Source organism: Sturnira hondurensis, unplaced genomic scaffold (genome assembly GCF_014824575.4).
Source record: "Sturnira hondurensis isolate 20B ecotype Veracruz unplaced genomic scaffold, ASM1482457v3 Scaffold0015509, whole genome shotgun sequence".
NCBI classification, from domain to species: Eukaryota; Metazoa; Chordata; class Mammalia; order Chiroptera; family Phyllostomidae; genus Sturnira; species Sturnira hondurensis.
This window is the reverse complement of record NW_028088140.1, coordinates 9,613,637-9,638,539: the sequence shown is the minus strand read 5'-3', so window position 1 is coordinate 9,638,539 and position 24,903 is coordinate 9,613,637. Positions and strand designations below refer to the sequence as shown.

The window sequence follows — 24,903 nt, the reverse complement described above, 5'->3', positions numbered from 1 at the left end:
ATAGCATAATCAATAAAATATATTTTAAAAACATGATATAATCTATTCTAGCATCTCTGCATTGTATCAGGAAGTTCTTCACAGCTAATCTAAATCTCTATAACTGTATTCAAAAATCTCTCCTTTTTGTCCAAACCACAACAGAGACAGAAAAAAATTGGTGACTTCTACCAAGATGAAGGTGTAGGTGGAAACACTGTGCCTTCTCCCACAACCAAGTTTGAATACAACAAAGGTTTAGTAAACAAAGATGCAGCCAAAGAACAGAAAATTGAACCATACGAAAGTCTGACAACAACGAACTGTTCAACCAGGCGGAGGGGCGGAGCCAGCAGCAGAGCAGGGTCTGGCAGGAAAGATCCCCCAACCCCAGGCACCCAGGCAGCCGGGGTAGAGCCCTGCAGAGCCCGTGAGGGCATAGGGTGTCAGGCTGGCTATGGTCACACATTCGCGCAGGCTCCAGCGGCAGCGAGAAGCAGCAGAGGGGGACCACCATTAATCCCCTTTGACCCCGCCCCCATATACAGCATCACAACCGAGCTTCTGAGTTGCCCTGCCCTAGTGAACACCTAGGGCTCCGCTCCTCATAGGTAACTGGCACGAACAGTCCAAAATATGGCTCAAGAAAAATTCAAAGCCCCAGAGACAATAACTCTAAGCAAAAAAGAAATAGCGAACCTCTCAGATGCACAGTTCAAAACACTGGTGATCAGGATGCTCACAGAACTGGTTGATATTTGTCACAAATTAGAAGAACATATGAAGGCTAAACTAATTGATATGACGGGAAATGCACAGGAAACCAATAGTGATGGGAAGGAAACTGGGACTCAAATCAAGGGAGTGGACCAGAATGAAGGAAGAAATTACCAAACATAAAAATATGAAGAAACAAAAATTCAAAAAAAATAAGGAGAGGCTTAGGAACCTCCAGGAGATCTTTAAATGTTCCAACATCCGAATTATAGGGGTACCAGAAGGGGAAAAGAAACAACCATGAGTGGAAAACTTATTTGAACAAATAATAAAGGAGAACTTCCCCAATCTGGCAAAGGAAATAGATTTCCAGGAAATCCAGGAAGCTCAGGGAGTCCCAAAGAAGTTGGACCCAAGAAGGAACACACCATAAGGCACATCATAATTACATTAGCCAAGACTAAAATGAAGGAGAGAATCCTAGAAGCAGCAAGAGATAGGGGACAGTCACCTACAAAGGAGTTCCCATCAGACTGTCAGCGGATTTCTCAAAAGAGACCTTACAGGCAAGAAGGAGCTGGAAAGAAGTATTCCAATTCATGAAATCCAAGGGTCTACATCCAAGATTGCTCTATCCAGCAAAGCTTTCATTTAGAATGGAAGGACAGATAAAGTGCTTCTCAGATAAGATCAAATTCAAGGAGTTCATCATCACCAAGCCCTTATTATATGAAATGTTCAAGGGACCTATCTAAGAAAAAGGAGATGAAAAATATGAACGGTGAAAGGACAGCAAACTCACAGTTATCAACAACCACACCTAAAACAAAAGCAAACCAAGAGGACAGCTAGATCAGGAGCAGAACCATAGAAATGAAGAACACATGGAGGGTTAGCAACAGGGGAGTGGGAGGAGGAGAAGGTACAGAAAATAAGTAGCATAGATGGTAGGTAGAAAATAGACAGGGGGGAGTGCAAGAATAGTATGGAAAATATAGATATAGAATCTAAAGGACTTGAGACATGTGGTTATAAACTAAAGGGGGGATGGTGGGGGTGGGGGTGTGCGGGGTGGAGGGGAATGAAGGGGGGAGAATAGAACAGCTGTAATGGTATCATCAATAAAATATATTTTTAAAAAGAAAAAAAAGAAGAAAATTGGTTCCCACATTCTTCATGATAACCTTTTATGCCTTTAAATGTCTTTATACCTTTTCTTTTTAATGTTCATCCCCAAGGCTAAATAGTGCCAAGTCTTATCTCTGGTTGTAGGATGGGAAGGAGAGTTCATTTGGCACAGTGAAATCGTTCAGTCAAATACCCTGCCACATAAGGAAGTTCCCAGCATATTCTTCATGGAATGGGTTATTCAGAGCCACACTAACAGCTCCCTTGAGCCCATAGAGGTGAAGGGCAGCCAGTTCTATTTCAAGCTTGTTCCTCTGGGCCCTGTCAGATCTGCTGATAGGAATGAAGCTGTTTTCCAGAATTCTCCTGTCCAGAAGGTCTGTGCCAATTTTGAAAATTTATCAACTTACCTCTACCCACAAAGGTAGATTTTTTGAAGATTCCAGGCTAGGGAAAATTTTTATATTTGACACTAAGATGTTTTTCTCCTAGTTACAGATGGCAAAAACAAGGCCAAGTATTTGTATTTACTGGTGAAAGCAGACCAAACAGAAGATATTGAAATGAACTCAGGCAAGCTTGGTCAAGTATTCCAACTCAGTCATTTACTAACTGGGTGACTTTGGGTGAAGTGCTTAATCTTTTGGAATCCATGTGCTTATCTACAAAACTGAAATAACATGGAATTGTAGAACTGCTGTGAAATGTGAATGAGAAGCAGAAGCAAAATGATTAAGTGCTCTCATGCCTCAGTTTACGCATCTCCAAAATGGAGATTACAGTGGCACCCACCTCACCGTGTTGTGAGGATCAAATGGGGTGACACGTGAAAAGCTCTCACCATGTTATTTAACACACAGTAAGTGCGAGTAGACTCTGGCTGCTATCTGGGAACCATACATATGCGTACTTGTGCTTGCATGGATATGCACACACACAGGCCTCTCCCCCTTGTTCTCATAGGACAACCGGACCAGTTGTCAAGTACATTATTTCTCACCCTATTTTAATGGTTTATTTGTCCATCTTCCCACCAGATCCTCGGCCTTATCAGGGTAGGGTGTGTGTGTGTGTGTGGGTGTGTGTGTGTTTCTTCTCTCTCTTCTTACACCAAATTTGTTGATGAATTGTTCAGCAGGACTCCAGGAGCAGGAGGAAACAGGCTGTTGTCTCTGTAGCTACTCCAGATGACAAGACACTGGAACAGCCTGTTGTGTTCCTCATCTGATTTTTGAAGTCACAGAATCCAGCTGATGCCACAGGCATTCGGTCAAAGGCAATCACCCTTCCTACTCATCCACCTTCCCTCCCACCCATGGGGGATTACTTGCCAGCCCATCATTCCCTGGGCCCTGTACCCTAATCTTCATCTGGCAAGTGCCCTCAGAGAATCTGGCAAAATTTCCCAACTCTTTCCAAACATTGTGGGCCTCTTGAGCTCTGATAGAGACTCTTGTTTTACCTTTCCTTGGGCATTAGCATTTCTCTTCCTCCCTCTCATTTTTATCTATTTTTTTCTTTCCTATTTCAATTTCCATCCTTGCCTAAGCTGGGGCCTGCCCTCAGCACCCCTGGACATGACCTCCACTTTCTAGTGATGTTCATGCTAAAGAAGTCACCAGCCATTATCTAGTAACCATGTCATGATACCCAGTGTCACTGTTCAGTGAACATCCAGTAAATATGATGGTGGGCTAAAAGAGGCCACATCAAAACTTCTGCCTTGGAAGTGGAAGATACAGCAGCATTATTCTACAAGCACACAGCATTTGTGAGAGACTGCCTTGGGACCTGCAGAGAATGTGTTGGCTGGAGACTAACCTGAGATGGGCAACCACTCAGGCACAGAACCACTAAATACAGCGATAGGAAATAGCAATGACTTCCATGGTGTGATGAAAAGAGTAAATGTATGTGGCTCATTGGACACTACAACTAGGAAAGAGCTCAAAGGTGGAAGAGAAGCATGAAGACAAAGGGCTTGAGCAAGCCAGTGATGAGTAGAAACAAGAGGCCAGAGTGTCCTGGGGAAGGTGGAAGTGAGTCTGGGGAAGGCTGGAGAGCGGATCTTGGCTCTGATTTGTCATTTCAGGGAGCAGTGATGGGGATTTTTGAGGCATGGCATTCAGATGGGAGACAGCCAGCTGAAGACCAAAGATCATGATTGGCCAAGTGGCTGGCCCTGCATCTCTTCCAGGGGTTCCTAGCCCCCACAACTTCCAACACTCGCTGACCCTCAACCGTTCCTCAGTCCCCCAGCAGCTCGGGAACCTGAACTGACCTCAGGAACCCAGCTCATGAGACTATTCCTGGGCATAGGGAAAGTGAGGTTGCAGAAGGGGAGGCATTGACCCAGAAGTGGCTTTCAAAGCCTCAGTGCTGGGATTAATTAGGGTCTGTGAAGCTGGTGGCATTCAGCAGAACACAGCATGTTCTGCAGAGGTCCATCCCCACCACCTTCTCAGATACACTCTCCAAAGTTGCAGTGAGAGAACAGGTCTTTAAGGCAGACCCAAGTTACAGGAATCCCCAATTCCACCCCACCAAAGGCTTTCAAGAACTCTGTATTCATTAGGGTATGTGGGAGGGTGGGGGCAGGGGGTAGTGCTCATGATTGTTGGTTGGCTGAGCTGGGGATTGCCTTACAAAAGTCCTCAGGCCCAGGACAACCTATGGATGGATGCTGTTCTTGTCCCCCATGATCTCCATGGCCCACTGGTGATCAGGAATTTCAGGAGCCTTGCTTCCACATCTCTGGCTGGCCGCTCGATGAGTGGGCCCCTGAAATGTATGGAGTCCACCTGCCGGCAGGAAGGAGGCCACTGTCTGGAGAGCAGAGCAGGAAAGTGATTGGGGCAGGGGGGACCTGGAAGTCCTGCTGATGTGAGGCGGGCAGCTTCGGAGTGGTCTGGCTGTGCCAAGGCCTGAGTCTAAACAAGTGCAGCGTACCTTTGTGCTCTCCACTAGCTGTAGGTCAGAGAGTGGGCAGCTTTCTCTGAAAAATTCCAATGGCCTCCTTCCTTGAACCCCCTAAGTCTTCATATTAACCCTCTAAATATCCACAGGCCTGTGGCTGTAGAGATGACAAAACCCTGGCCAAGTAGCCTGAGAAGCAGGATGGGAACACAGGCCCTGCAGTCTTCCTGGTGCACAGCCCTGTGCCTCCTATTCTACGACCAGGGAGCCAGGGACTGCCTGTGTTTGTGGCCTGGAGCTAGTCACTTCTCCAATGGACCTTGATTTGGCCTCTAGCCAGTGAGAAGTTGCTTTCTAATGGCCTACCCAGCTCTGACATGGTAGGATCCTGGGTAAAGGGACCGTGTCCTTTCTACCACCATTCCCAATCCAAGGTTTGGGAGAATGGGTTTATTCCCAGAGCCCCTGCACCTCCCCAGAGTCCTCAGGAAATTCTCCTTCACCCCTGACTCCTCTCTACCTACCCTGTACACATACCACAGAGAAAGGTGGCAAAGAGAAGGACTGTTGAATAGAGTCATAGATTTGGAACTACAAGGAAATTTGGAAACTCTGTATACACACACTATTAAATTATTTTTAAAAATGTTAAAGATTTTATTCATTTATTTTTAGAGAGAGGGGAAGGGAAGGAAAAAACGTCAATGTGTAGTTGCCTCTCAAGCTCCCCTCACTGGGGCCCTGGCCCGCAACCCAGGCACATGCCCTGACTGGGAGTCAAAACCTGCAGCCCTTTGGTTCACAGGCCGGCACTCAATCCACTGAGCACACCAGCCAGGGCATAAAATTATTTTTAACTGAGAGGAAATATACATCAAATTGACCACTTAAGGGAAACAATTCAGTTGCATTTCACTCACTCGTGATGTCGTATAACCATTCCTTCTATCTAGTTTCATCATTCCCAAACTCTGAGCCCATTAAGCAGTCAGTACTCATATTCTCCTTTCCCAGCGCCTGGCAATTATCAGTTTACCTTTTGTCTCTATGGATTTGCCTGCTCAAACACATGAAGTTCATATAAATAGAATCATACAATAGGTGGCCTTTTCTGGCTTCTTTGGTGCAGTACAATGTTTTCAAAGTTCATTTACATTGTAGCATGGATCAGTACTTCATTCCTTTTTATGAATATGTAATATTCCATTCATTTTTTACTTTTATTCTAGGGGCAATGGTTCATAGCTTTCTTTACAGAGGGTCTACAATGTGCCAGACACTTTGCAGAGACCTCATTTATGTGATTTTACTTATTCCACCGATTCATACCCTAGTGGCTCCTGGGTGCACATGAAAAAATTGAAAATCTGAGGGGACCAATGACCTTCCCAAAGGTCACATAGCTGGTTAGTAGATGGTTAACCAGGACTGGAGCCCTGTGGTGTTTTGATTCCTAGGTGCCTGCAGGGCTTGAGAAAGGTAGAGACAAAGAGGTAGTGGGAAGGAAGCCAAGGGAAGCCCTTCTGGGGAATATTTGGGGTTTGACAAGGACAAGAAGAGGTGAGGTGGCTTTCTCTTCAGAGGCCTCCCAGCTGCCTCCCCACTGCCAACTCTACCAGGTCTCCCTCAGGCCCTCTCCTACCTAAACTCCACCCAACTTGGGGCAGCACGTCTCTGACTGATATGGTTTGCCTGCTCCCATTTTAGGCCACTTGTCCCTGACACCAAATTGTAGAAGTTGAGAAATCTGGGTCACCTGCAGCATAGGCCCAAGGCCCTAAGGTGATGCCCCAGGGGAACCAGTCTGACCTTTACCTTGTTCTTCTCCTGTCCCTTATAGGAGACCTGGTCAGCCTTCCTCAGACTTGACTCTGCCATCTTCTGGCACAAGCCGTGGCCTGACCCCTGCTCCCCCAAATCCTGTGTAGGACCTGCAACCCAACAGAATTGCTTCCGGTCTTTGTTCAGACATCAAATTGTCCATGGAAGGGTGGAACTGAAGTTATTTTTGCCTAAAAACCACCCTGTACTCTGACCAATCCCAGTCTTGCTCCAGTGGGCTATGAGAGTGGAGGTAACTCCTTACCTACACTTCTTAGAGTGCCTCTTCCCCCCAGCCCTCCCTGACCGCACACCTTCTTCCTGCCCACTCCTCATTCTGTCCCTCGGAATGGGATCCCCACTCTGCTCTCCCCACTCCCCTCCCCCATTTCTCCCACTTGCTAGGAGAGTCCTCCAAGGAAGACATAACAATTTAGAGTTTTGGTAGTATCTCAAGGAGTCTGGACTACAAAGATGGCTTGAAGTTGGAGGGGTTGGTGGAGAGGCTCTGTTCTGCAGAAGCCAGAGTCCAGCCACCTCAAAGCCTTCTTGCTTAAGGAACATTGGTCGAGAACACTGGAGCCTAGGGGTCTGTGAGCCCACCATGGTCCCCATCCATCTGGAGGATTTTCTAGGTATGTGCAGATCTTCTCTTTCTCTTCCTTGAGAAAGCTTTGCTGGGCTGTGCCTTGGAGAGATAGTGGATGGGCAAGGCAATGCGGTCCTCTATCAAGGTTTGGTAATTCCTCACTAGGTCTTGTGTCAGGGGCGCCCTTGGCAGCAAGGCCAGCTTTAGCGCCTTCTCCTGGTAATGAGGCACAGGGTTCGGGCAGGGCCAGCTCCTGGCAAAATTATTGGGAAGTGGGTTGGGTAGAAGCTGGAGGCCGAGGGGTTCTAACCTTCCACCAGCTGAGATGTGCTGGTACCTGTTGGGGGGCAAGGGTGTGGAGAGAACAGGGAGGTCAAAGGGGAGATCAGGCACAGTGGAAGGGATGAGATGGGAGAGCAGGAGGCAGGACTCCATAAGCTATGATCAATGGGCTTGTAGGGAATCTCTCCCATCTCCTAATTGGATATTGATCTATTCCAAATGGCCTGTACCCTGCGTGTGTTTTGCATTGGGCTGGAATAATCATGTTTGGCTGGTCAATCTTTCATCCTTTTGCCATGTTGACTGCCATATCATTATCCAGATTCTAACTACTCTTCAAGTCTCACCTCTTTCACTGACACAGGGCTCATGAGAGGCAGATGAACACAGCGCACGTGCTCCCCTCCTCACTGGTTAACGTGATACTACTACCCAAGAGCCCTTCCCGCTCCGCACTGCCGCCTTCCAGACACCTGGTCTGGCAGCTCCCTCTCGGGCAGGTCTGCAGTGTTAGAGCTGACGTGGGAAACTGGCTCTGTAAAAACCATGGTTGAGTAGTGGCAGATTTCCTGTGCCTCAACCTGCTTCGCACCTGGTTCAGAAGATGGGCCCTGTTTGCTGTCTTCGGTTACATGAGAGGTTCTCAGGCCCGACTGCACATCAGAATCACCCTCAGGAGCTTTTAAAACATACCATGCCCAGGCTGCCCCAGGCCAAGTAGGTTAGAGCCTCCCAGGAGGGGCTCCAACCTCGACATTTTTCTACAGAGGCCGAGATGATCGAGATGGTCGTCAGGCACTACCAGAGTTGAGAATGGCTGGGTTTGCATGTAAATGTTCTATTTCCCGGCAAGATCAAAAGTATCTTGACGTCTGAAATACTCTAGGTTTCTCGTGCCCAGAAAGTGCTCTCTCGTGGACGTGGAGCCACTTTAACAACTTATTTTAACCCCTCGCAGAGCTGTTTAAAAGGGATGACACAACATCTGGCCCTGTCATTTGACCCAGTTTTGAGGAGTGATTTAAGTCTCCTGCACATTTCTCGGCCTGGTATTGATACACATTAGCCATCAGCAATCTTCACTGCAGGGACAGTAGAGAGAAGTCCAAGGTCCTGAATAATCTTCTCATAAAATCACCAGTCATGGGCAGTTTTTTTAAGTGTACGCATCTCCACAGCCAACCCTCCAACCCCTCAGTGTTTCTCTTACTGCCCTTGGGATTGGAGTTCGAGACATTCTATCCTTACTCATTGCCCCCTTTCCTGGCACTCATGCCAAGTGAGTTCCCACCATGGCAGGGGTGGGAAGGGAGCTGCAGGGTTCGCCACTGGTTCCTTTCGCTTTGGCATTCCTGTGCCTGCTCACTTCAGTCAGCCCTCCAGCCCCTCCTTTCTGCTTTCTGAAGGCTTCCCACCCATGAAGCCTTCCTGAGGGGGATGCTACAGCCTACAGCAATTCCTCCCCCCCTTTTCTGAATTTCTGTTATAACATCTATTTTTTGTTTAGTGCTTCTGTACATTCATTAACCCATTTTATCTTCACCTGTTAAGGAAGGCATGGTATTTACCATCCCTGTGTTTTCAACGATGGAACTGAGTCAGAAAAGCTAAGCAATCCAAGTTTCTGACTCCAGCTCTTTCCACTAATGACTGACATCCTTACAACACCCACTCTGTCTCACACTTAGCTCTTAGCATGTATGAGCTTGCATTGACAGCTGTCTTTCCTCGAATGTATGTCATGTCTGCCTTTTGCAAGCTCCTCAAGGGCAGGGATTGAATGACTTTCTCTGTATCCCCAGGGTCTATAGCAGGTGTTAAGAATATAGTTGTATTTCCTTATTGTTAGCTAAATAATTGAGCCCCTTCCTTGGCTGTCCTTCCCTTGCCTCCATCCCTTCCCTCAAGAGTTTAGTTTTCAGATGACTAGAGCTGGGAAGGTTAGAGTACCAATTAGATACCAGAAACAGGAATCAGGGAGGGAGGGGTCACCTGCAGATGGATAGTGTGTGAGCTCCCTGAGGAAGGAGTGCCTCTTACTTCTTGAAGTCCTTTGGTGGCAGGATGTTCCCATTGGTGTCAAGTGGAGGTGCCCTTGCTTCACTCCTCAGCTTGAGTTTCTCCACCTCTCTTAGCTCCTTCACTGTCCTGAGAATCACCTGGTTCTTCCTTTTCATGTCCAAGAAGATAGGATTACAGCTGATGAAAGTTAGAAGGCTGTTTTGGCCCATCCAGGAGGGAGGGGGAATGCAGGGCTCTGCTGGGAGCCGGCGGTGGGCCCTGGAGTCTGTCAGCCAGCGCCAGACATTGCTGTCATAGGGCCTGTCGGGCCTGGTGGGAAAGGTGGCGGGCAACTGTCCCACATCAAGCCATGTGTGAAAGCCCCAGGTGTGCTGCGCTTCATTCTTCCAAGGGTGGATTAGTCGGTGGCGCACCTTGGACTTCATGTCTGTGCAGGGTGGCAGCTTCAGGGCCAGCTGGTGGTAGACTTGTGGAGTGAAGCCGGGCAACTCCCAGGGCTCCTCCGGGAGGAGAAACTCACGCTGTGCCCGCATGCAGAGGGTCCGGAGAGGCTCACTCACCTGGACCATCTGGAGAGAGACAAAGGGAGTCTGGGGGCACTCTGCTCTCCTTCCCAGGGGCAGCCCCAGAGGAAACAAGCTGCCCGCCTCCTCCAGACCCAGGAGTCTATTCAGGACACTGATGGCCTGGCAGGGAGCCAGGTCTCTGCTCTTGCCCTGACCACCAAGAGTTACCACGGCTCCATATTATTCTCAGAGGCCTTTCAGCTACTGTGAGAAATTCTCTTTCCATCTACCAGATTTGGGGTTTGATTCCCACCCCTACCCTCAACTTGAACTTTCCCACTCTTTACCCCTCCTCTTCATTTGGTGCCCCAACATCCCTGCCAAGGAACTTGTGCTCCCAGCAGGGCACATCAGGCCTGAGGAAACCCCGAGGACAAACTGCCTCGTACCAAGCCAAGTGTTGAAGGGAAATCTTTCTCCAGAGAATGGAGCCTGGGTGCTTTCCTACCTGGACTCCTCCTATTACTCCTTTTGCTGTCATTGGTGCATTGTGCTTCTCATTAAAATACAAGCAAATATAGAAAGCATCTAGACTGTTGGTCCCTTACCTTTTCTGTGCCCCAACCACCATGAAATAAATAGTAGCAAATATGTAGGCACTGTGCTAAATATGTATCCACATCTCATTTAATTTTCACAACCCTATGAGCAGGTGTTATGTATGCTCCTCATCTCAAAGATGCAAAAAGCGAAACACACTAAATAACTTGCCCAAAGTGCTGAGTGAGTGACCAGCAGAGCTGGGACCTTGGTCATCTGTCTGCACTGACCATGAACTGTGCTCTTCGAAAATGCCTCTCCCTCATGTCCATTCCTAGGACTTTTCTTGTTCTAAAAACTCACCTGTTTCTTGGGGCCAACATTTAGATGCCTGCTAAATCATTTCTATGTGACCACCCAGTGGGTTGGTCCAAATGTAATAACCAGGCATTTCCTCTCCTCTGTTCTGAGCTGTGTTCACAGTAGCATAGGACCAAGAGAGGAGGACAGCAGAGTTCCTGGGCTGGAAGATCTGCTGCCCTGGAGAAAGCATGCCCTACTTGACCAGGGGGAGAGTCATTAGCCCAGTGTGGGTACAAAAAAGTAGGCCTCAGAGATGGGGCCCTACCCCCTACCTGCAGGAAGGGTTCTCTGACAGGGGATGGATTACCCCAACCTCTAGCTGATCTTCCTGGCCTAGAGGCCATTGTACTTCTGGACCTGATTGCCAGGAGAGGCAGGTTTGTAGGGAAGACTTTACTGGCAGCATTGTTTGCTGTTGGGGTTGCTATGGTGATGTTTCCTGGGTGGTGATGAAGGGAGGAGGGCTCATTAGGCCCTTGGGCCCTGGCTATCTCAAGTGAGACGGCTGGGGAAGAGACAAGTTCTGACTTGAGAGGTGGTAATGGGAGCTCTTCTGGGGAGGGACTTGCTTAGGGAAACCTGGGGAGAAAAGCAGGGCAGGCGTTTAGGACTTGGAGTGGAAATAGAGGTGGTCATGAGGTAACTGTAACTGGACCCACCTTTCTTAATATTCTGGGAGTTCCTAATCTCTTTTCACCCGTTTCTGCTATGCCCACCCTTCAGCTTTCGCAGGGAGAGTGAAAGCTGAATATTGAGATTCAACCAAGTCACCAGGCAGGACGAGAGATGATGGCTGAAATAAATGACATGCTGCTACCAATCCTTTTTTTCAAGTTGCTTGTCCTCCTTTCCCTTTTGGGGGACTGACTGCAAGAACAGTAATGGGAAAGCTGCGGATCTCTGTGCTAGAAAGGCTGTGTGTCTGTAGGGGGTGATCCACACCAAAGCCCATCACACTCAAGTGCTTCATGTTGGCTTCAGGCCTTGCTCTACTATCTTAATCATCACCCACATTCTTTTCCAATCCCTCCTTATGCCATTGGGACCAGATGCCAACACACCCGAGACTGACATTTCCACCCTGGATTTTATTGAATAGTAGTTACAGTAGTGTTCTTGAGCTGGCTCACATGCATGTGATCAGCTGGGCCCTTGGGTAGCTCTCTGCAAAGAGAAGCCAGGCCAGCCAGGGCCCTTTTAGCCTCCAAGGCCTCGGGCCAAGTTCCCATCAGTGCTAGTCTCTCTGGCATAATTAAGGACAGTATCAGAGAAATGTCCACAGGTGCACATCAGGGCCTGCACACTCTGCTTCAGACGCATCCATCCCCCACCCCGAACTCAACTCTTGATATATTACAAAGGCCATTTTTACCAGGATTTCTACTTGCAGGAAAGCTGACTTGGAAAGATGGGGAGATGGGAGGGAGGGGCAATAACAGGGGTCCTGCCAAGGGATCTACTTGTTCGTGTGCCTACAGTAAAGGACTCGAGGCAGGTGCCTTGGGCCTGGAAGAAACCATGCACTCCAGGTCCCCCCTTCTCTAGGAACTAAAAGCCAGGAACAGAGGCAAACTGAAACTTCTGTCACCCTACCCACCTTCTGGTTGTCTGTAGATAATGATCTAAGGAAATAAGCTTGCATTTAAAATTAGAGGATAGCTTGGAGGATATATACTATTTACAAGGGCACCCTCCAAGGAGCAGGGAAGACAAGACTGCTGGGCACAGGATGCAAATCGTTTTGGGAGTTCCTAATCTCTTTTCACCCTTGTTTCTGCTATGCCCACACTTCAGCTCTCGCAGGGAGAGTGAGGAACCATTTTTTCTAGTGGAGCATAGAGTGGCACAGAATCCAGTCACCAGGGCCTCAAGGCTTGCAGAGGGCCCAATGGTGGCTGTGGCATTATGTCTGCCTTGGCATAGCCAGGGGCTAGAGGACGGTCTCTGCTTGCTGTCCTCACTCAGAAGCCAAGGATGGCCCAGCCACACAGTGCCCAGAAGAGTGGACAGCATGAGCAGCAAGGGGCAGTTCAGGTCTCTACCGTAGCTCAGGAATGAACTGAGCCCAGCTGATGCTGTCAGGGCCCAGCGGGTCCTCCTCCAAGCCAGGGAAGCTGATGTCCAGCAGAATCTTGCTCAGGCTGTCATTCATTGTGTCCAGAACCAGGCCCTCTGTCAGGGAGCGGTTGGCTGAAAGGCTGGCAACCTGTGGTTCGGGGGAGCCTGGCTTGGGGACTTCCCTATCTGAGGGTGAACAGTTGCTGAAGGGGCCAGAGTTGAGGTCAAAGGGTTCAGAATTGAGGAGTTCTCGGGGTGAGTCAAAGAGGGGGATACTTTTCAGTGGGGTGGCACTGAGATCCGTCAGCCCAAGGGAATCAGGTAGCGGGCCAAAGGCACCCTGGGGTGTTCGCACTGGGCTGAAATCTAGCCCCTCGACTTTGGCTGGGGGTGTAAGCCTCCAGGATTCGGGGGTCAAGGGGAGGACAGATTTGCTTGGGGTGGAGGAGATGGGCAGAGTCTCCTTAATGGGTGTCTTAAAAGGTCCTCCCTCCTCCTGGGAGTAGCCAAACTGGGAGGCAGGCACAGAGGACTCTGAGGGGAGAGCGAGCTCTGTGGCTCGTCTTGAAGTCCCGGGGGCCTCTGAGAAGAGCAGCTCAGGCTCATCCACACAGGGAGGCAGCAGGTGCTGCTTCCTCCGAGACCGGCTCATCTCCCTCCTCTCCCTCCGTTTAATCACGAGCATTTCAGAGACACAGCGGGCTGGGGACCTGAGCCCACTGTAGGACTTCTTGGGCCTTGGAGTGGGAGAATGGGACAAGTCATCCCAGGATTGAGACAGGTCCTCTTTGACAGATGGGCATGGTGAGGGCCACTCTATCAGGGGTGGGCTCTCCACCTTCATGGGCCTCCCTAAGTGTGGCGCTTCCTCTCCGGGCTGGGTTTCCTCCTCCTTGATGGACTGAACTGGAAGCAGAGGAGACAGCCCTTCTCCAGGCAGGAGCTTTTCCTCTTTCACTGGCCCTGCCATGGGCAGAGGGGCTATCCCCTCATCAGCTAGCAGCACCTGAAAGGGAAACAGGGACAAGGTGAAAGGGAGCTCTCGAAGCCTTGAGACTCAACCAAGTCACCAGGCAGGACGAGAGATGATGGCTGAAATAAATGACATGCTGCTATCAATCCTCTTTTTCAAGTCGTAAAAACTATTCCATAGGGGAATACACAGTGAAGGTGGTAATTAAATTACAGGGGAAAAGAGAGAGCATCTAACATGGTGTTGGCATAAGTGTCTAGCTGAGAAAAATAAAATTTGGTGCCTATTTTATACTACATACAAAGACAAAAGAAAAATTAAAACCATACAAATTCTGAAAGAGACTCTAGGAGGCTGCATGTATGATCTGAGGGTGGGGGCGACCTGCTTAGCCAAGACTGGAAACCCAGAAGCTGTAAGAAAAAGAGAGGCGTATTTGACTATATTAAATTGGAAAATCTTACTGTGGCAAGAGAAACTACAAACCAATTTAGGAAATAAACAATAGAAGTAAAAAAAACTTCAACATAAAAGACAAAGGTTAACATTTTAATGACAAAGAACTCTTACAAATCATTAACAAAGCCCTATGAAAACTAGGTGACATCCATGAACAAGCACCTCACAGTGAACAATCCCAAGCAACCAAACATAACAAGAAGATGCTCACACTTAACTGATAAACAAAGAAATACGAAGTAATTGTATGCGCATTAGATGGGCAAGTATTGAAAAGATTAATAACACCAATAGCTAGCAAAGACACTAGTCTTGTTGTATATTGCTGGTGGAAATGTGAGTTATCACGGATTTTCTGGAAAGCAATCTAACAATCTTTAGTAAAATTCAAAATGCCTCTTTGCTTAGCAATCTCATGCCTGGGACTTTACCCTATAGAAATAAAAGCACTGGTAAGAAAATACTTGCAAAGATATTTATTGCAATGTTGTTCATAGGGATAAAACACTAGAAACAAAACGTGCCCATAAAAGTGAAAGGGCTAGAACAATGACGGCACAGCCACACCGTGGAATACTGCATGCCCACCAAAGGACAATGAGCTGGAGCTATGCCAAGTGACTTGGAAGAATTTCCATGAGGCAGGAAAGTATCTGTAATATAATCCCATTTTCAATGTTCACTGTGTGTTATGTGTGTATAGATACAATGGCTGTGGCTATGGATGTACGTCTACTACACTAAGTATGGATAAAATATGTAAGACAGCATAGTAAAGTGCCAATGTGGGTTATCTTGAGGAGCAGGGGTAGTGTAAGTGAAGTTGGGGGAGGGGAAGTGGAGGGGAAGCAAAAATAAGGGGGGGAGGACTTAACGAAAACAAAACGATATACATGCTACAGTCACAATACTGTACGTATGTACAATTATGCGTGGTGGTATGTGTAATTTTATGTATATTTTAAAAATAATTACACCCCCACCCCCACCCCCAGCAAACTCAAGTCTGTAAACTCCAGAGCCCATTCTGTTTACAACTCAGTGGAAGGGGTGGAGCCATTTCCCTCCTTTTTCACAGGTCAGCTCTTGCTCACAAAAACTACTCTAGAAGGCTAGGTCCGGGTTTGGTAGCCCATCTGAGTACGGTCTTAACTTACCTTCTTCACCTTCCTCTCAAACTAGACCAATGATGCTTATTAACCTGGACAACCCCTCCCCCCAGGGGCCTTTGGCAACGTGTGGAGACATTTTCATTTAATTTTCTCATGGGTTGGTGGGGAGGTGCTCCTGGCATCTAGCCAGGAGAGACAAGGGATGTTGGTAAACATCCTTCAGAGCACTTCACCCCAAGCAAAGAATTATCTAGCCCTAAACGTCAATAGTACCAAGGCTGAGAAACCCTGAGCTGGACTGACGGGTTCACTCTACTACTACTGGGTACAACCTGGCATTTCCTGACTCCATACTCTCTCCCTGCTTGTCTGTTTATCCAAATCCACTAGTTTGTAAAAACCACTTCCTTTGAAAACTCTTCCTGAACCACCCTGCCCATCTACCATAAGGACCTTGTCTGAATTCTTATAAACTCATCAGTATGTACTGGGCTTTCTGACAATACTTACGTTGTAACCCAGACTCCTTTTTAGATTTCATAATGGTATTACATTTTTCCTTTGTTTTTATGCCTTATCTACCCAGCTAGATTTATGAGCTTCTCAAGTACCACTTAGTAGAGTGCAGCTGCAAGACACAGGCACAATGCAGCTAATCCTCTGGGGAAAACAGAAGCCACTCACCTTGGGGGCAATACGGACTCGCTTGCTGTGGCGGGCAAGTTCTGAGCTCATGAGTGAAGCTGCTAGGGGCAATGGCACCTTTACTGAGGGCTGTAACACCAGTGGCTGGTTCACTGGGAACTGAATGGGTACCAGGTAGGAGCTGACCCGGGGTAGCAATGGCTTCATCTTCCGCCCTAGAAGGAAACAGGAGAGATAAGGGGTAGGGGTCCAGGGACACATCCCTTCTCAGTCCCAGGAGCTGTGCTCTCCTCTGGATTCAGATCCCTTTGAGCTAGGTACAGAATCCCGGAATCTGATCCCCTAAAGATATGCCCCCAGAACAAGGATTAGGCCTGAGGCCCACTCTCCCATACTAACGTGCGCCCAGTGGGAGTTCAGTTTTGATGGTCACATTCCGGCGGAGCTCAGGATTGGGTCGTTTCTGCTGCTGTGTGTGGCAGATGGGAAGAGAAAGAAACCTGGGTTAATAAGCAGGGAGAAGGTAGGAGAACCCACTGGCTGCTCTGGTACCATGCGCTGAGCTCCCTGACAGCCCAGAAAGCAAAGCCACTCTGGGAGGATGCAGGTGAGCGCTGCCACCGAGGTCTGGTTAGTGGGAAAGGTGGACAGCATGCTGATGTACGGTAGCAGGTCCCACACCACATTCATGTGTCCTCACCACCCCCATGGGATGCTGCAGCACAGAGCTCTATGAGTGGCAAAGAAAATGAAAGGAAATGTGGCCTCCTGCTAGGCCTATGCCATGTGCTGTGGATGTTGCTCGAACCAAACTTGTGGCATGTCCTCTTGCTATGCCCACTCTGCTGAGTGTACCTTTATCGTGCTGCGTAAGGGGGAGGAGAAGTGGGCATGAGCCCTCTTCTGGGGAGATGAGAAGGCAATCACAAACTTCCTCACTCCCAGAAGCTCGGGGTGCTCTACATTTAGGGGTGGCAGTCACATGGCCACAGGCTCCCTTCCCCTGCTGAGAGTCTTGTCCCTCTCCACTAAAGCCATGCCAAGCAGTGAAAGGAAAACAAGGCTAAGCCCCGAGCCAGAGGGAAAGACTCTTACTGATTCCAAGTGCTCGGGCGATTGTGGAGACCCTGGGTCCAGTGGCTGTGGCGGTCAGGCATTGTGGGAGAGAAATGAGATGAAGTTACAACCAGCATGGCCAACCAGTCTGACCACATTGGGAAAAACATCTATTCCTGCTTGATGCTTAGAACCATGCTGGACAACTGTCCCTCCCAGCAGAACAGTTATGGGCACTCTGAAATCCCAAAACAATTGCTTCTGAAGAGTTGTTCTGCAGGCTCAGTTTCTGGTCTCCAGCCTATAGAAGGGTTTTGTTTTTTCCCTTAAAAACAAACAAGTTTTCTTAGATTTCATAATAATCACCTGAGATGCTTGTTAAAAATACATAATTCTGGGCCCATCCCAGGCCCACTAAATCAAAAGCCCCACAACAGGGGCTTAAGAAGTTGTGTTTTAACAAGCATCCCAGGCTGTCCTTACCCACAGGGCAGCTAGGGAAACACTGCCCCAGGAAGTCCTCTTACTTGGATCCCAGCGGTCCTCTCCAGGGCCTGGTCTAGTATCATCTGGTATTTGTCAGCTGTACTCAATTCAGCGAGTTCTATGCAAATCACCCAAGAGCTGGCTGCCTTCTAACTGTCCCCAGATCAGATAAGATCATCCTGAGGACCAATTGTTTCCTCCTGAGGTGGATTCGCAACCTCCAACTCTGGCCCCATTTAGATGAAATCAGGACACTCACCTTAAACACCTGATCCAAGGTCAAGTAGCGATTGGCACTGGGGTGAATAGTCCAAAAGGATACCTTGCCATTGGCAGATGTCTCTCGAACAAACATGTCATGGAGAGAAAGGTTATGGCGAATGGAATTCTGAAAGAAGAGACAACAAGTAATCAGCTACTTTAGATTCAGAAACACCACTGTTGAAGTTTCCTAAGTGGAAACCAGCCTCAGATCTCAGCCACTGTAGCCAGTACAGGCTCTGACAAGTGTCCGACTCTCTCCCTGACCTCCAAGCTGTAGAGCTACCAGCCTCAGCCATAATCCCTCTGTCCTACGGGGATAAAGGCCAATGCCATTTCTTAGGTGGTGGTTACAGAAAAGACCTGGATAGCTGTCAATGGCCTGGAAAGAGGACTGAGACTATGAAGCAATAATCAATAGCAAGATAGGTGAGTAAAAAAATTAAGAAACTAGGAAATTTAGTTGAGGTAAGGGGCTGAAGTGGAAGGTTCTACTGTGAGGAGAACAGAACAAGAAACATTTGGCTTGGAGCTGAGTATCTGTCAGAGCACCTGAGCTGTGGCTCTGATATCGAGTGAGAGCCACAGGGACTCCCAGGCATCTCTGTGTTCCCATATATAAGGTGAAGAAAAACCCCCTGCCTTCCAGAAATATCACCTGGCATTAGAGGCTCAAAGGCAGCACTGTTTTTAAAAGCTCTTTTCATAAAGCTACTTAGTCATTCCTGCTGCTATTCAATGTAGCACAAAAGTGGGCTTGGCACTACACTGAGGAGTCATGGTAAACCTTAGGTAGTGACAGATGAAGTGGCCACAGCGTTCTCATTGATGATGATGACTTTGCGGGACTCAGCAAGATCAAGTCCATCAAACCCTAATCCGAAAGGCACGACTGTGTACCTTTCTAGCACCCTTGCACTCGGCACTCCCTCACACCAGACACCAAGTGCTGCACACCTGTGGAGACCAACTGCCAGGCTAGAGCGACCTGAACCTGGGTTGTTTTGGAACACAGTACCTTCCAGCCTGGTTTGGCCATGTGCTTAAAATAGGGGAAGTGGTCCTCGATCCAAGTATAGATGTCTTTCAAGGTCATGCGCTTCCTCTCGGTGCTGTTGATGGCGAACTGTATCATGGCCATGTAAGAGTATGGGGGCCGCTCAGACACCGAGTCCTGCCAGGGTGTCGGTGCTCCTGGGGGCTCCGCAACCTGAGGAGGGTTGTGAGAAACCCGAGGGGAGGAGAAAGGGAATGGCAGAGAGAGCTCGCAGACCTCCTCTAGCCCACCTTGAAGAACATTCCCTAGAGAAACCTCTTATCCATAAAAATCACACTAGAAACAAACTCATCTGAGACCAATATTCCATGGAATAAAAGCTCAGAATGAGAAAGCATCTTAGAGATGGTCCAGTCCAGTCCCAATTTTCTGTCTTCGTTCATTTTGTTGAAGATATTGTTCAAAGAGGTAGCTGAAACCTCTCAGAAAAGTTTGGGTATATGTTATAATTCTTTTTTAAAAATATATATTTATTTATTTATCTTTAGAGGGGAAGGGAAGGAGAGAAATATCAATATATGGTTGCCTCTCGTGCGTCCCCCACTGGGAACTGGCCTGCAACCCAGGCATGTGCCCTGACTGGGAATCGAACTGCGATCGTGTAGTTCGCAGGCCTGCGCTCAATCCACCAAGCTACACCAGCCAGGGTAATGTTATAATTCTTAAAACAGTGATTTTACACCAAACCACACCCATTTTCCAGACCTTGGGGGCCAAGGTCTTAGTTCAATCCTTCCTCCTGATGTGATGTGAGTAAACCCATCTTCTTTCAATGTTTGTGTGACAGAAATATTTTTGAGTGCAGGAGAGAAAAATGTCTGCAAAGGACACATTTGACTACATCTTAGGCAAGTATCTGATTCACATTTTAAAATACTAATGTTAAGCCCTGGCTAGTACGGCTCAGTGGCTTGAGTGCTGGCCTGTGAACCAAAGGGTTGCAGGTTCAATTCCCAGTCGGGGCACATCTCTGGGTTTCGGGCCAGGTTCCCTGGCATGGGGCGTACGAGAGGCAACCAAACATTGATGTTTCTCTCCTTCTCTTTCTTCCTCCCTTCCCCTCTGTCTAAAAATAAATAAATAAATATTTAAAAAAATAAAAATTAAATATTAATGTTAATGTGAATACTTATTCACATTTAAAAATATTAAGCTTTAAAAATAAATAAAAATATTGAGCTTTCTTATATTTATAAGTTTGTATATTTATTAATATATGTATATGAAGTTTATTATATTTATATATTTATATAAATAACTTTAAAAAGTACACAAGTTTTAACTGAACAGGTAAATTTTTATGTATGTGTATATCCGTGTGAACATTCACTTTTAAAGTCTGTGAAATGAAGACCTGGCTGGTGCAGCTCAGTGGATTGAGCGCGGGCCTGCGAACCACATGATCGTGGTTCGATTCCCAGTCAGGGCACATGCTTGGGTTGCAGGCCAGTTTCCGGCAGGGGCCAGTTCTCTGCAGGGGATGCACAAGAAGCAACCATACATTGATGTTTCCTTCCTCTCTCCTTCCCTTCCCCTCTAAAGATAAATAAATAAAATATTTAAAAAAAATTAAAGTCTGTGAAATGAGCCCTGCCTAGTGTAGCTCAGTGGATTGAGCGTGAGCGTGGGCCTGCTAACCAAAGAAAGGGTTGCCGGTTCAATTCCTGGTTGGGGCACATGCCTGGGTTGCGGGCCAGGTCCCCAGTTGGGGACACATGAAGGGCAACCACACACTGATGTTCCTTTCCCTCTCTTTCTCTTTCCCTTCCCCTCTCTCTAAATAAAATCTTAAAAAAAAAAGTCTGTGGAATGAATGATTAAAAGGACTATACAACAAAATCTAAGTATGTAGCAACTGTGAGAAACAACCTCAGGCTACATAATTGGGTCAAATCAATTTAGATTGCTGCAGAAAAATTTAAAATTCACATCTAACTCACTTTACTTTCTATTAGTGTAACTTCTAAGAAAACTATCTGGTTAAAAATGCTATATTCCGTTCATATTGTTGGGTTGCTCTTTTAAAGTTTAAGTGGCTTTCCAAACTAAGAGCTCCTCACCATTTCCTGAATACCTACTAAGGGTGGAGTACTAGACTCAGTGCTAATGGCACAGAGCGAGCCAGAGGAATCTGCCCTTAAGCAACTTTTCCAGACTGAGGAGAAAGATCTCCAGCAGAATTGTAGCTCAAAAGTTAAACAGAATTGTGCTGAGTGCTAATAGCAGCACTTGGAAGTTCTGCTGCACAGGCCACTTGATCCATTTCCCTTCTTAGAAGTTCCCTGCAGGAGCTCTGATTTCCCTAGTGAGTGACAGAACAGTTCACCTTGTCCTGACTCTGCTCCAAGTGCAGATTCTCCTTTCCCTCCATCTCTTGCTTGATGTTGCAGGGACCCAGTCCGTCAGAACTCATCTTTCCAAGCCACTGGATGTTGGTCAAGCTGTTGTTAAGAGTGCAGCCTGTTGCCTCACCGCCAGCTAGAGGGGAAATAAGCCAAGATGTCATTTAGCTGTCTAGGCTGATGCCCCGTGGGCCCATTGAGATCGGTGCTTTGGGAACCACCTCTCCAAGTGCTCTACCTCCAGGGACAAGGGAATACATGCTGTGGCCCTCAGGTACTCCATGCCACTATGGATTTCAGGAGAAATTCAGGGGCATAGTTCAAGGTGCATTTCAATCTGGACCACATGGAGCCTTAGAGATCAGTCAAAGCAACCTTATAAAAGAGTTATTCAGGGCCCTGGCTGGTGTAGCTCAGTGGATTGAGCACGGGCCTGCGAACCAAAAGACTGCGATTTGATTCCCAGTCAGGGCACATGCCTGGGTTGCAGGCCAGTTCCCAGCAGGGGCCATTTCCCAGCAGGGGATGCACGAGAAGCAACCATACATTGATATTTCTCTCCCTCTCTCCTTCCCTTCCCTTCTAAAGATAAATAAATTTTTAAAAAAGAGCTATTCAGTATCTACACAGAGAAAACCACTTTTCCTCCTCATGCTTCATTCAGTATTCTCTTTTATTAAGATGGAGAAAAATTCCTACTTCTTTATACAGTCAATAAGAAGGATAAACAGAAACAATAAAGAAACCTTTTTCCAATATAAAGAAAGCAACTAAGAGCCCCAAATACTAATTACAAACCTTTGGACAGTGCCCAAAGAATCTGGGTTAAGATTTCAGAATGACTTTCCCCTGGTTCAGGATACATGCCCTTCTATTTTAGGCATCAACATGACTACAATGGCTACCTTGCCATCGAAGGGGAAAGGCTAAACTCCTCAAACCTTTGCCCCGCAGACCACATACCACAGTTTTCCCATCTCTGCCCGAGAAGGGCTCCTGGTGGTCTAGGAAGATTCATATCTGTAGAGGCAGGTTTCGGTCCCAGGGTCTCAGTGACCACTTCTGTCCTCTTATGATCATTGCTGGTTTGGGTTTGAGGCTGGGGGCCTGGAGGGTGAGTGGGGGCTCCCCCACAGCTGATGAGGATGAATTTGTTGGGCCCATTGCTGCCACTCTCTTTTCCTTTGGCGGTCAATGCGGTGATGATGCTCTGGATATTGGCATTGTTGGGGATCACCACCACTTGGGTGTTGGGCATGGTGGGGTGGTTAATCATCTTTATCCCAGCTGGAAACTTGCAAGAGGTGGACTGTGCCAGCTCCTTGGAGGCCTGTGCTTGACTAGGCTCTTGTTGGGCAGGGGGCCTCTTAGGCTCCTCCTCTGATGTTTCACCTGGGCCATTTTGAGCAGGAAGGGGCAGCCTCCGTCTTTTGAGAATCAGTGGCCGACGAGGGCTGGTTTTCATTGTGAATCTGTGCTTTCACTCTCCATCGAGAATCACAAGCATGGACCCTGGAAAGTGCAAGGAATGGCAGAAAGAGAAATATTAGGACGAGAAGAAACTTCTGTTTGAGAGAAGTATTCCTCTTCCTATGACCAGGAGCGGGAGCCCACAGGCCCAAGTGAGCACTCCCTAGGCCTTTGTAAAGACCTCAGACAATAGATAAGTTCCACTAACAAAAGAAAGCTGAAACTGGAGCAAACAGAAGCAACTCAAATGGGAAAAGTGGGATTGGGTTGAATGTCTTGGACAACTGTCACGAGACAAATGTCTCCTGGAAGCTTAAGAATGTTTGGCTACAGAAACAAGCCGGGTACTTACAAAAATGCAGGAATGTCTATATCACCTAGTAAAATACAGATTGCCCGCAGTGACTGTAGGGACAGGGATGCTGGGATAGGAGGGCATTTGGTAATTAGTAGCCCTGACAAAACCCTAATCCCATAATCCATTCTAGGATATAACCTTCATATTTTATGTCACCTTAGTTTATAAATAAAAGGATTGGTGCCAACAGAATCTGGGGAGAAAGGCAGACTGTACCATTGGGCAATTGCCACATCACTGAAGAAACCATCCCTAGTTCACAAGACCCCAGGTAAAAGGGAAGCTGGTCACGTCAAGGCAAAGTTGAGCAGATTGTACACTGCATAACAGAAAGGAGTCCCATTCATTTCACAGGCTGTTATACTTGCAATGTGCTGCCAACAATGTGCTAAGGTGGTTGTGTAATGTTAAAAAATAGTTTTACCTAACAATTTGTGCTTTGTTGATTTACAAATATTTTTTATTTATTTATTTTTAGAGAGTGGGGACGGGAGGGAGAAAGAGAGGGAGAGAAACATCAATGTGCCAGATCCTCTCACACACCCCCAGGTGGCAAATCCCGGCATGTGCCCTGACTAGGAATCAAACTGGAGACCCTTGGTTTCACAGGCCAGCACTCAATCCACTGAGCCACACCAGCCAGGGCTGCGCTTTGTTGATTCTAATAGATATATATACTGTACCATTATGTAAAATTGTGTAATCTTATTTAGAGATATTTAGACAAAGGAACAGATTATCTCTTTTTTAGGACATCTGATATCACCTTAAAAATGATTGTCACACTCATGACATTTGCCCACTGCTTCAAGTTCTCAGACCCTCTCCACTCTTGACTCCTCCCTTTCCTTTAAATCTAGATGTCCTCTACCTTTGAATCTCAGTTTTACTTCCATCTCCCATCTCATCAAGACTCCCTCTCTCCCTCATCAATAGTAGATACTATTATCCCCTCCCTCCCCCCCCCTCCCCCAAGATATCTTCTAAGGCTTAATTCTCCCTTCTAATCTCAGCATTGCCAACACTTTAGCCCAGGAGCCTTCTCCAATGACTCCTCTGACCCACCCCTATCCTGACCAGGGTTCTCAAAACCCAGAAGGGTCCTTTAAGAGGCTGGAGTGGAGGCAGTGTGTTTTAATGGTGAGAGCACCTGGAGGCAGAGGACTGTGCAGGCAGGTCTGTCTTTGACTTAAAGCAGGGTCAGCTCAGTCTTCATCACAGCCACAGTCTGCCTAGGAGGAAAGTAGGCCACCCAAGCCCTCTCCAGGCTGCAGGCAGGGTGCAGAGGTCAAGCATCCAGGGAAAGTCAAAGGGTGCTTTGAGAACGAAATGAGGACAGGCCAGGGGGTTGGATGCAGGAAATATTTGCACTCTCGCTCAGACCTTACAGAGTGGCCTCAAACCTCCACTCCTGTCCTGCGCCCTGTTGCTAGATCCCCTGACCGGGGCACCCGAGACCTTGCTCCCTGCCTGCGCCAGGACCCGGCCTCAGCCTCCATACCTCGGCTCCCACTCACCTCCCGACTGCAGTCGCGGTCGCTGCTGGACTATAGCTCCTAGGGCGGGCTCCAGGCTCCTCCGACCTGGGGGCCAAGCCAGGGTGTCGGACAGGGACTCGCGCCAGGCCCGCCGGGTCCCCGGCGATGCGGGAGGGGTGGGGAATCCCGGGGGATCCCGGGAGGGGAGGGGGTCCCAGGCCGGGGGCCGGGGGTGGGGTCGGGCACCGGAGCTTTCAGTTTGTTCCGCTGTTTGAAATTGGCGCC

The 24,903-nt window shown here is 47.8% G+C and overlaps 2 protein-coding genes across 3 annotated transcripts; both read right to left on the bottom strand.

Annotated features, from left to right (window-relative positions):
• Positions 1-6,986: 6,986 nt before the first annotated feature.
• TEX52 (testis expressed 52) lies at positions 6,987-10,023 on the bottom strand. Its single transcript, XM_037064630.1, has 2 exons — positions 9,473-10,023; positions 6,987-7,487 (listed from the first exon to the last, which is right to left on the bottom strand). The coding sequence occupies exons 1-2, from the start codon at positions 10,021-10,023 to the stop codon at positions 7,193-7,195; spliced, it is 846 nt and encodes a 281-aa protein (XP_036920525.1). The 3' UTR covers positions 6,987-7,192.
• Positions 10,024-11,936: 1,913 nt separating this feature from the next.
• Positions 11,937-24,895, bottom strand: FOXM1 (forkhead box M1). 2 transcript variants are annotated; one of them, XM_037064732.1, is made up of 9 exons: positions 24,658-24,895; positions 22,276-22,824; positions 21,297-21,448; positions 18,932-19,123; positions 17,912-18,040; positions 17,206-17,250; positions 16,510-16,579; positions 16,150-16,325; positions 11,937-13,927 (listed from the first exon to the last, which is right to left on the bottom strand). In XM_037064732.1, exons 2-9 carry the CDS (start codon positions 22,775-22,777, stop codon positions 12,902-12,904), a joined length of 2,292 nt encoding a protein of 763 aa, XP_036920627.1. In that variant the 5' UTR covers positions 22,778-22,824; positions 24,658-24,895; the 3' UTR covers positions 11,937-12,901. The 2 variants fall into 2 exon arrangements, with proteins under 2 accessions (XP_036920627.1, XP_036920628.1); XM_037064733.1 differs by having other exon boundaries at positions 16,510-16,576.
• Between the last annotated feature and the right edge of the window lie 8 nt (positions 24,896-24,903).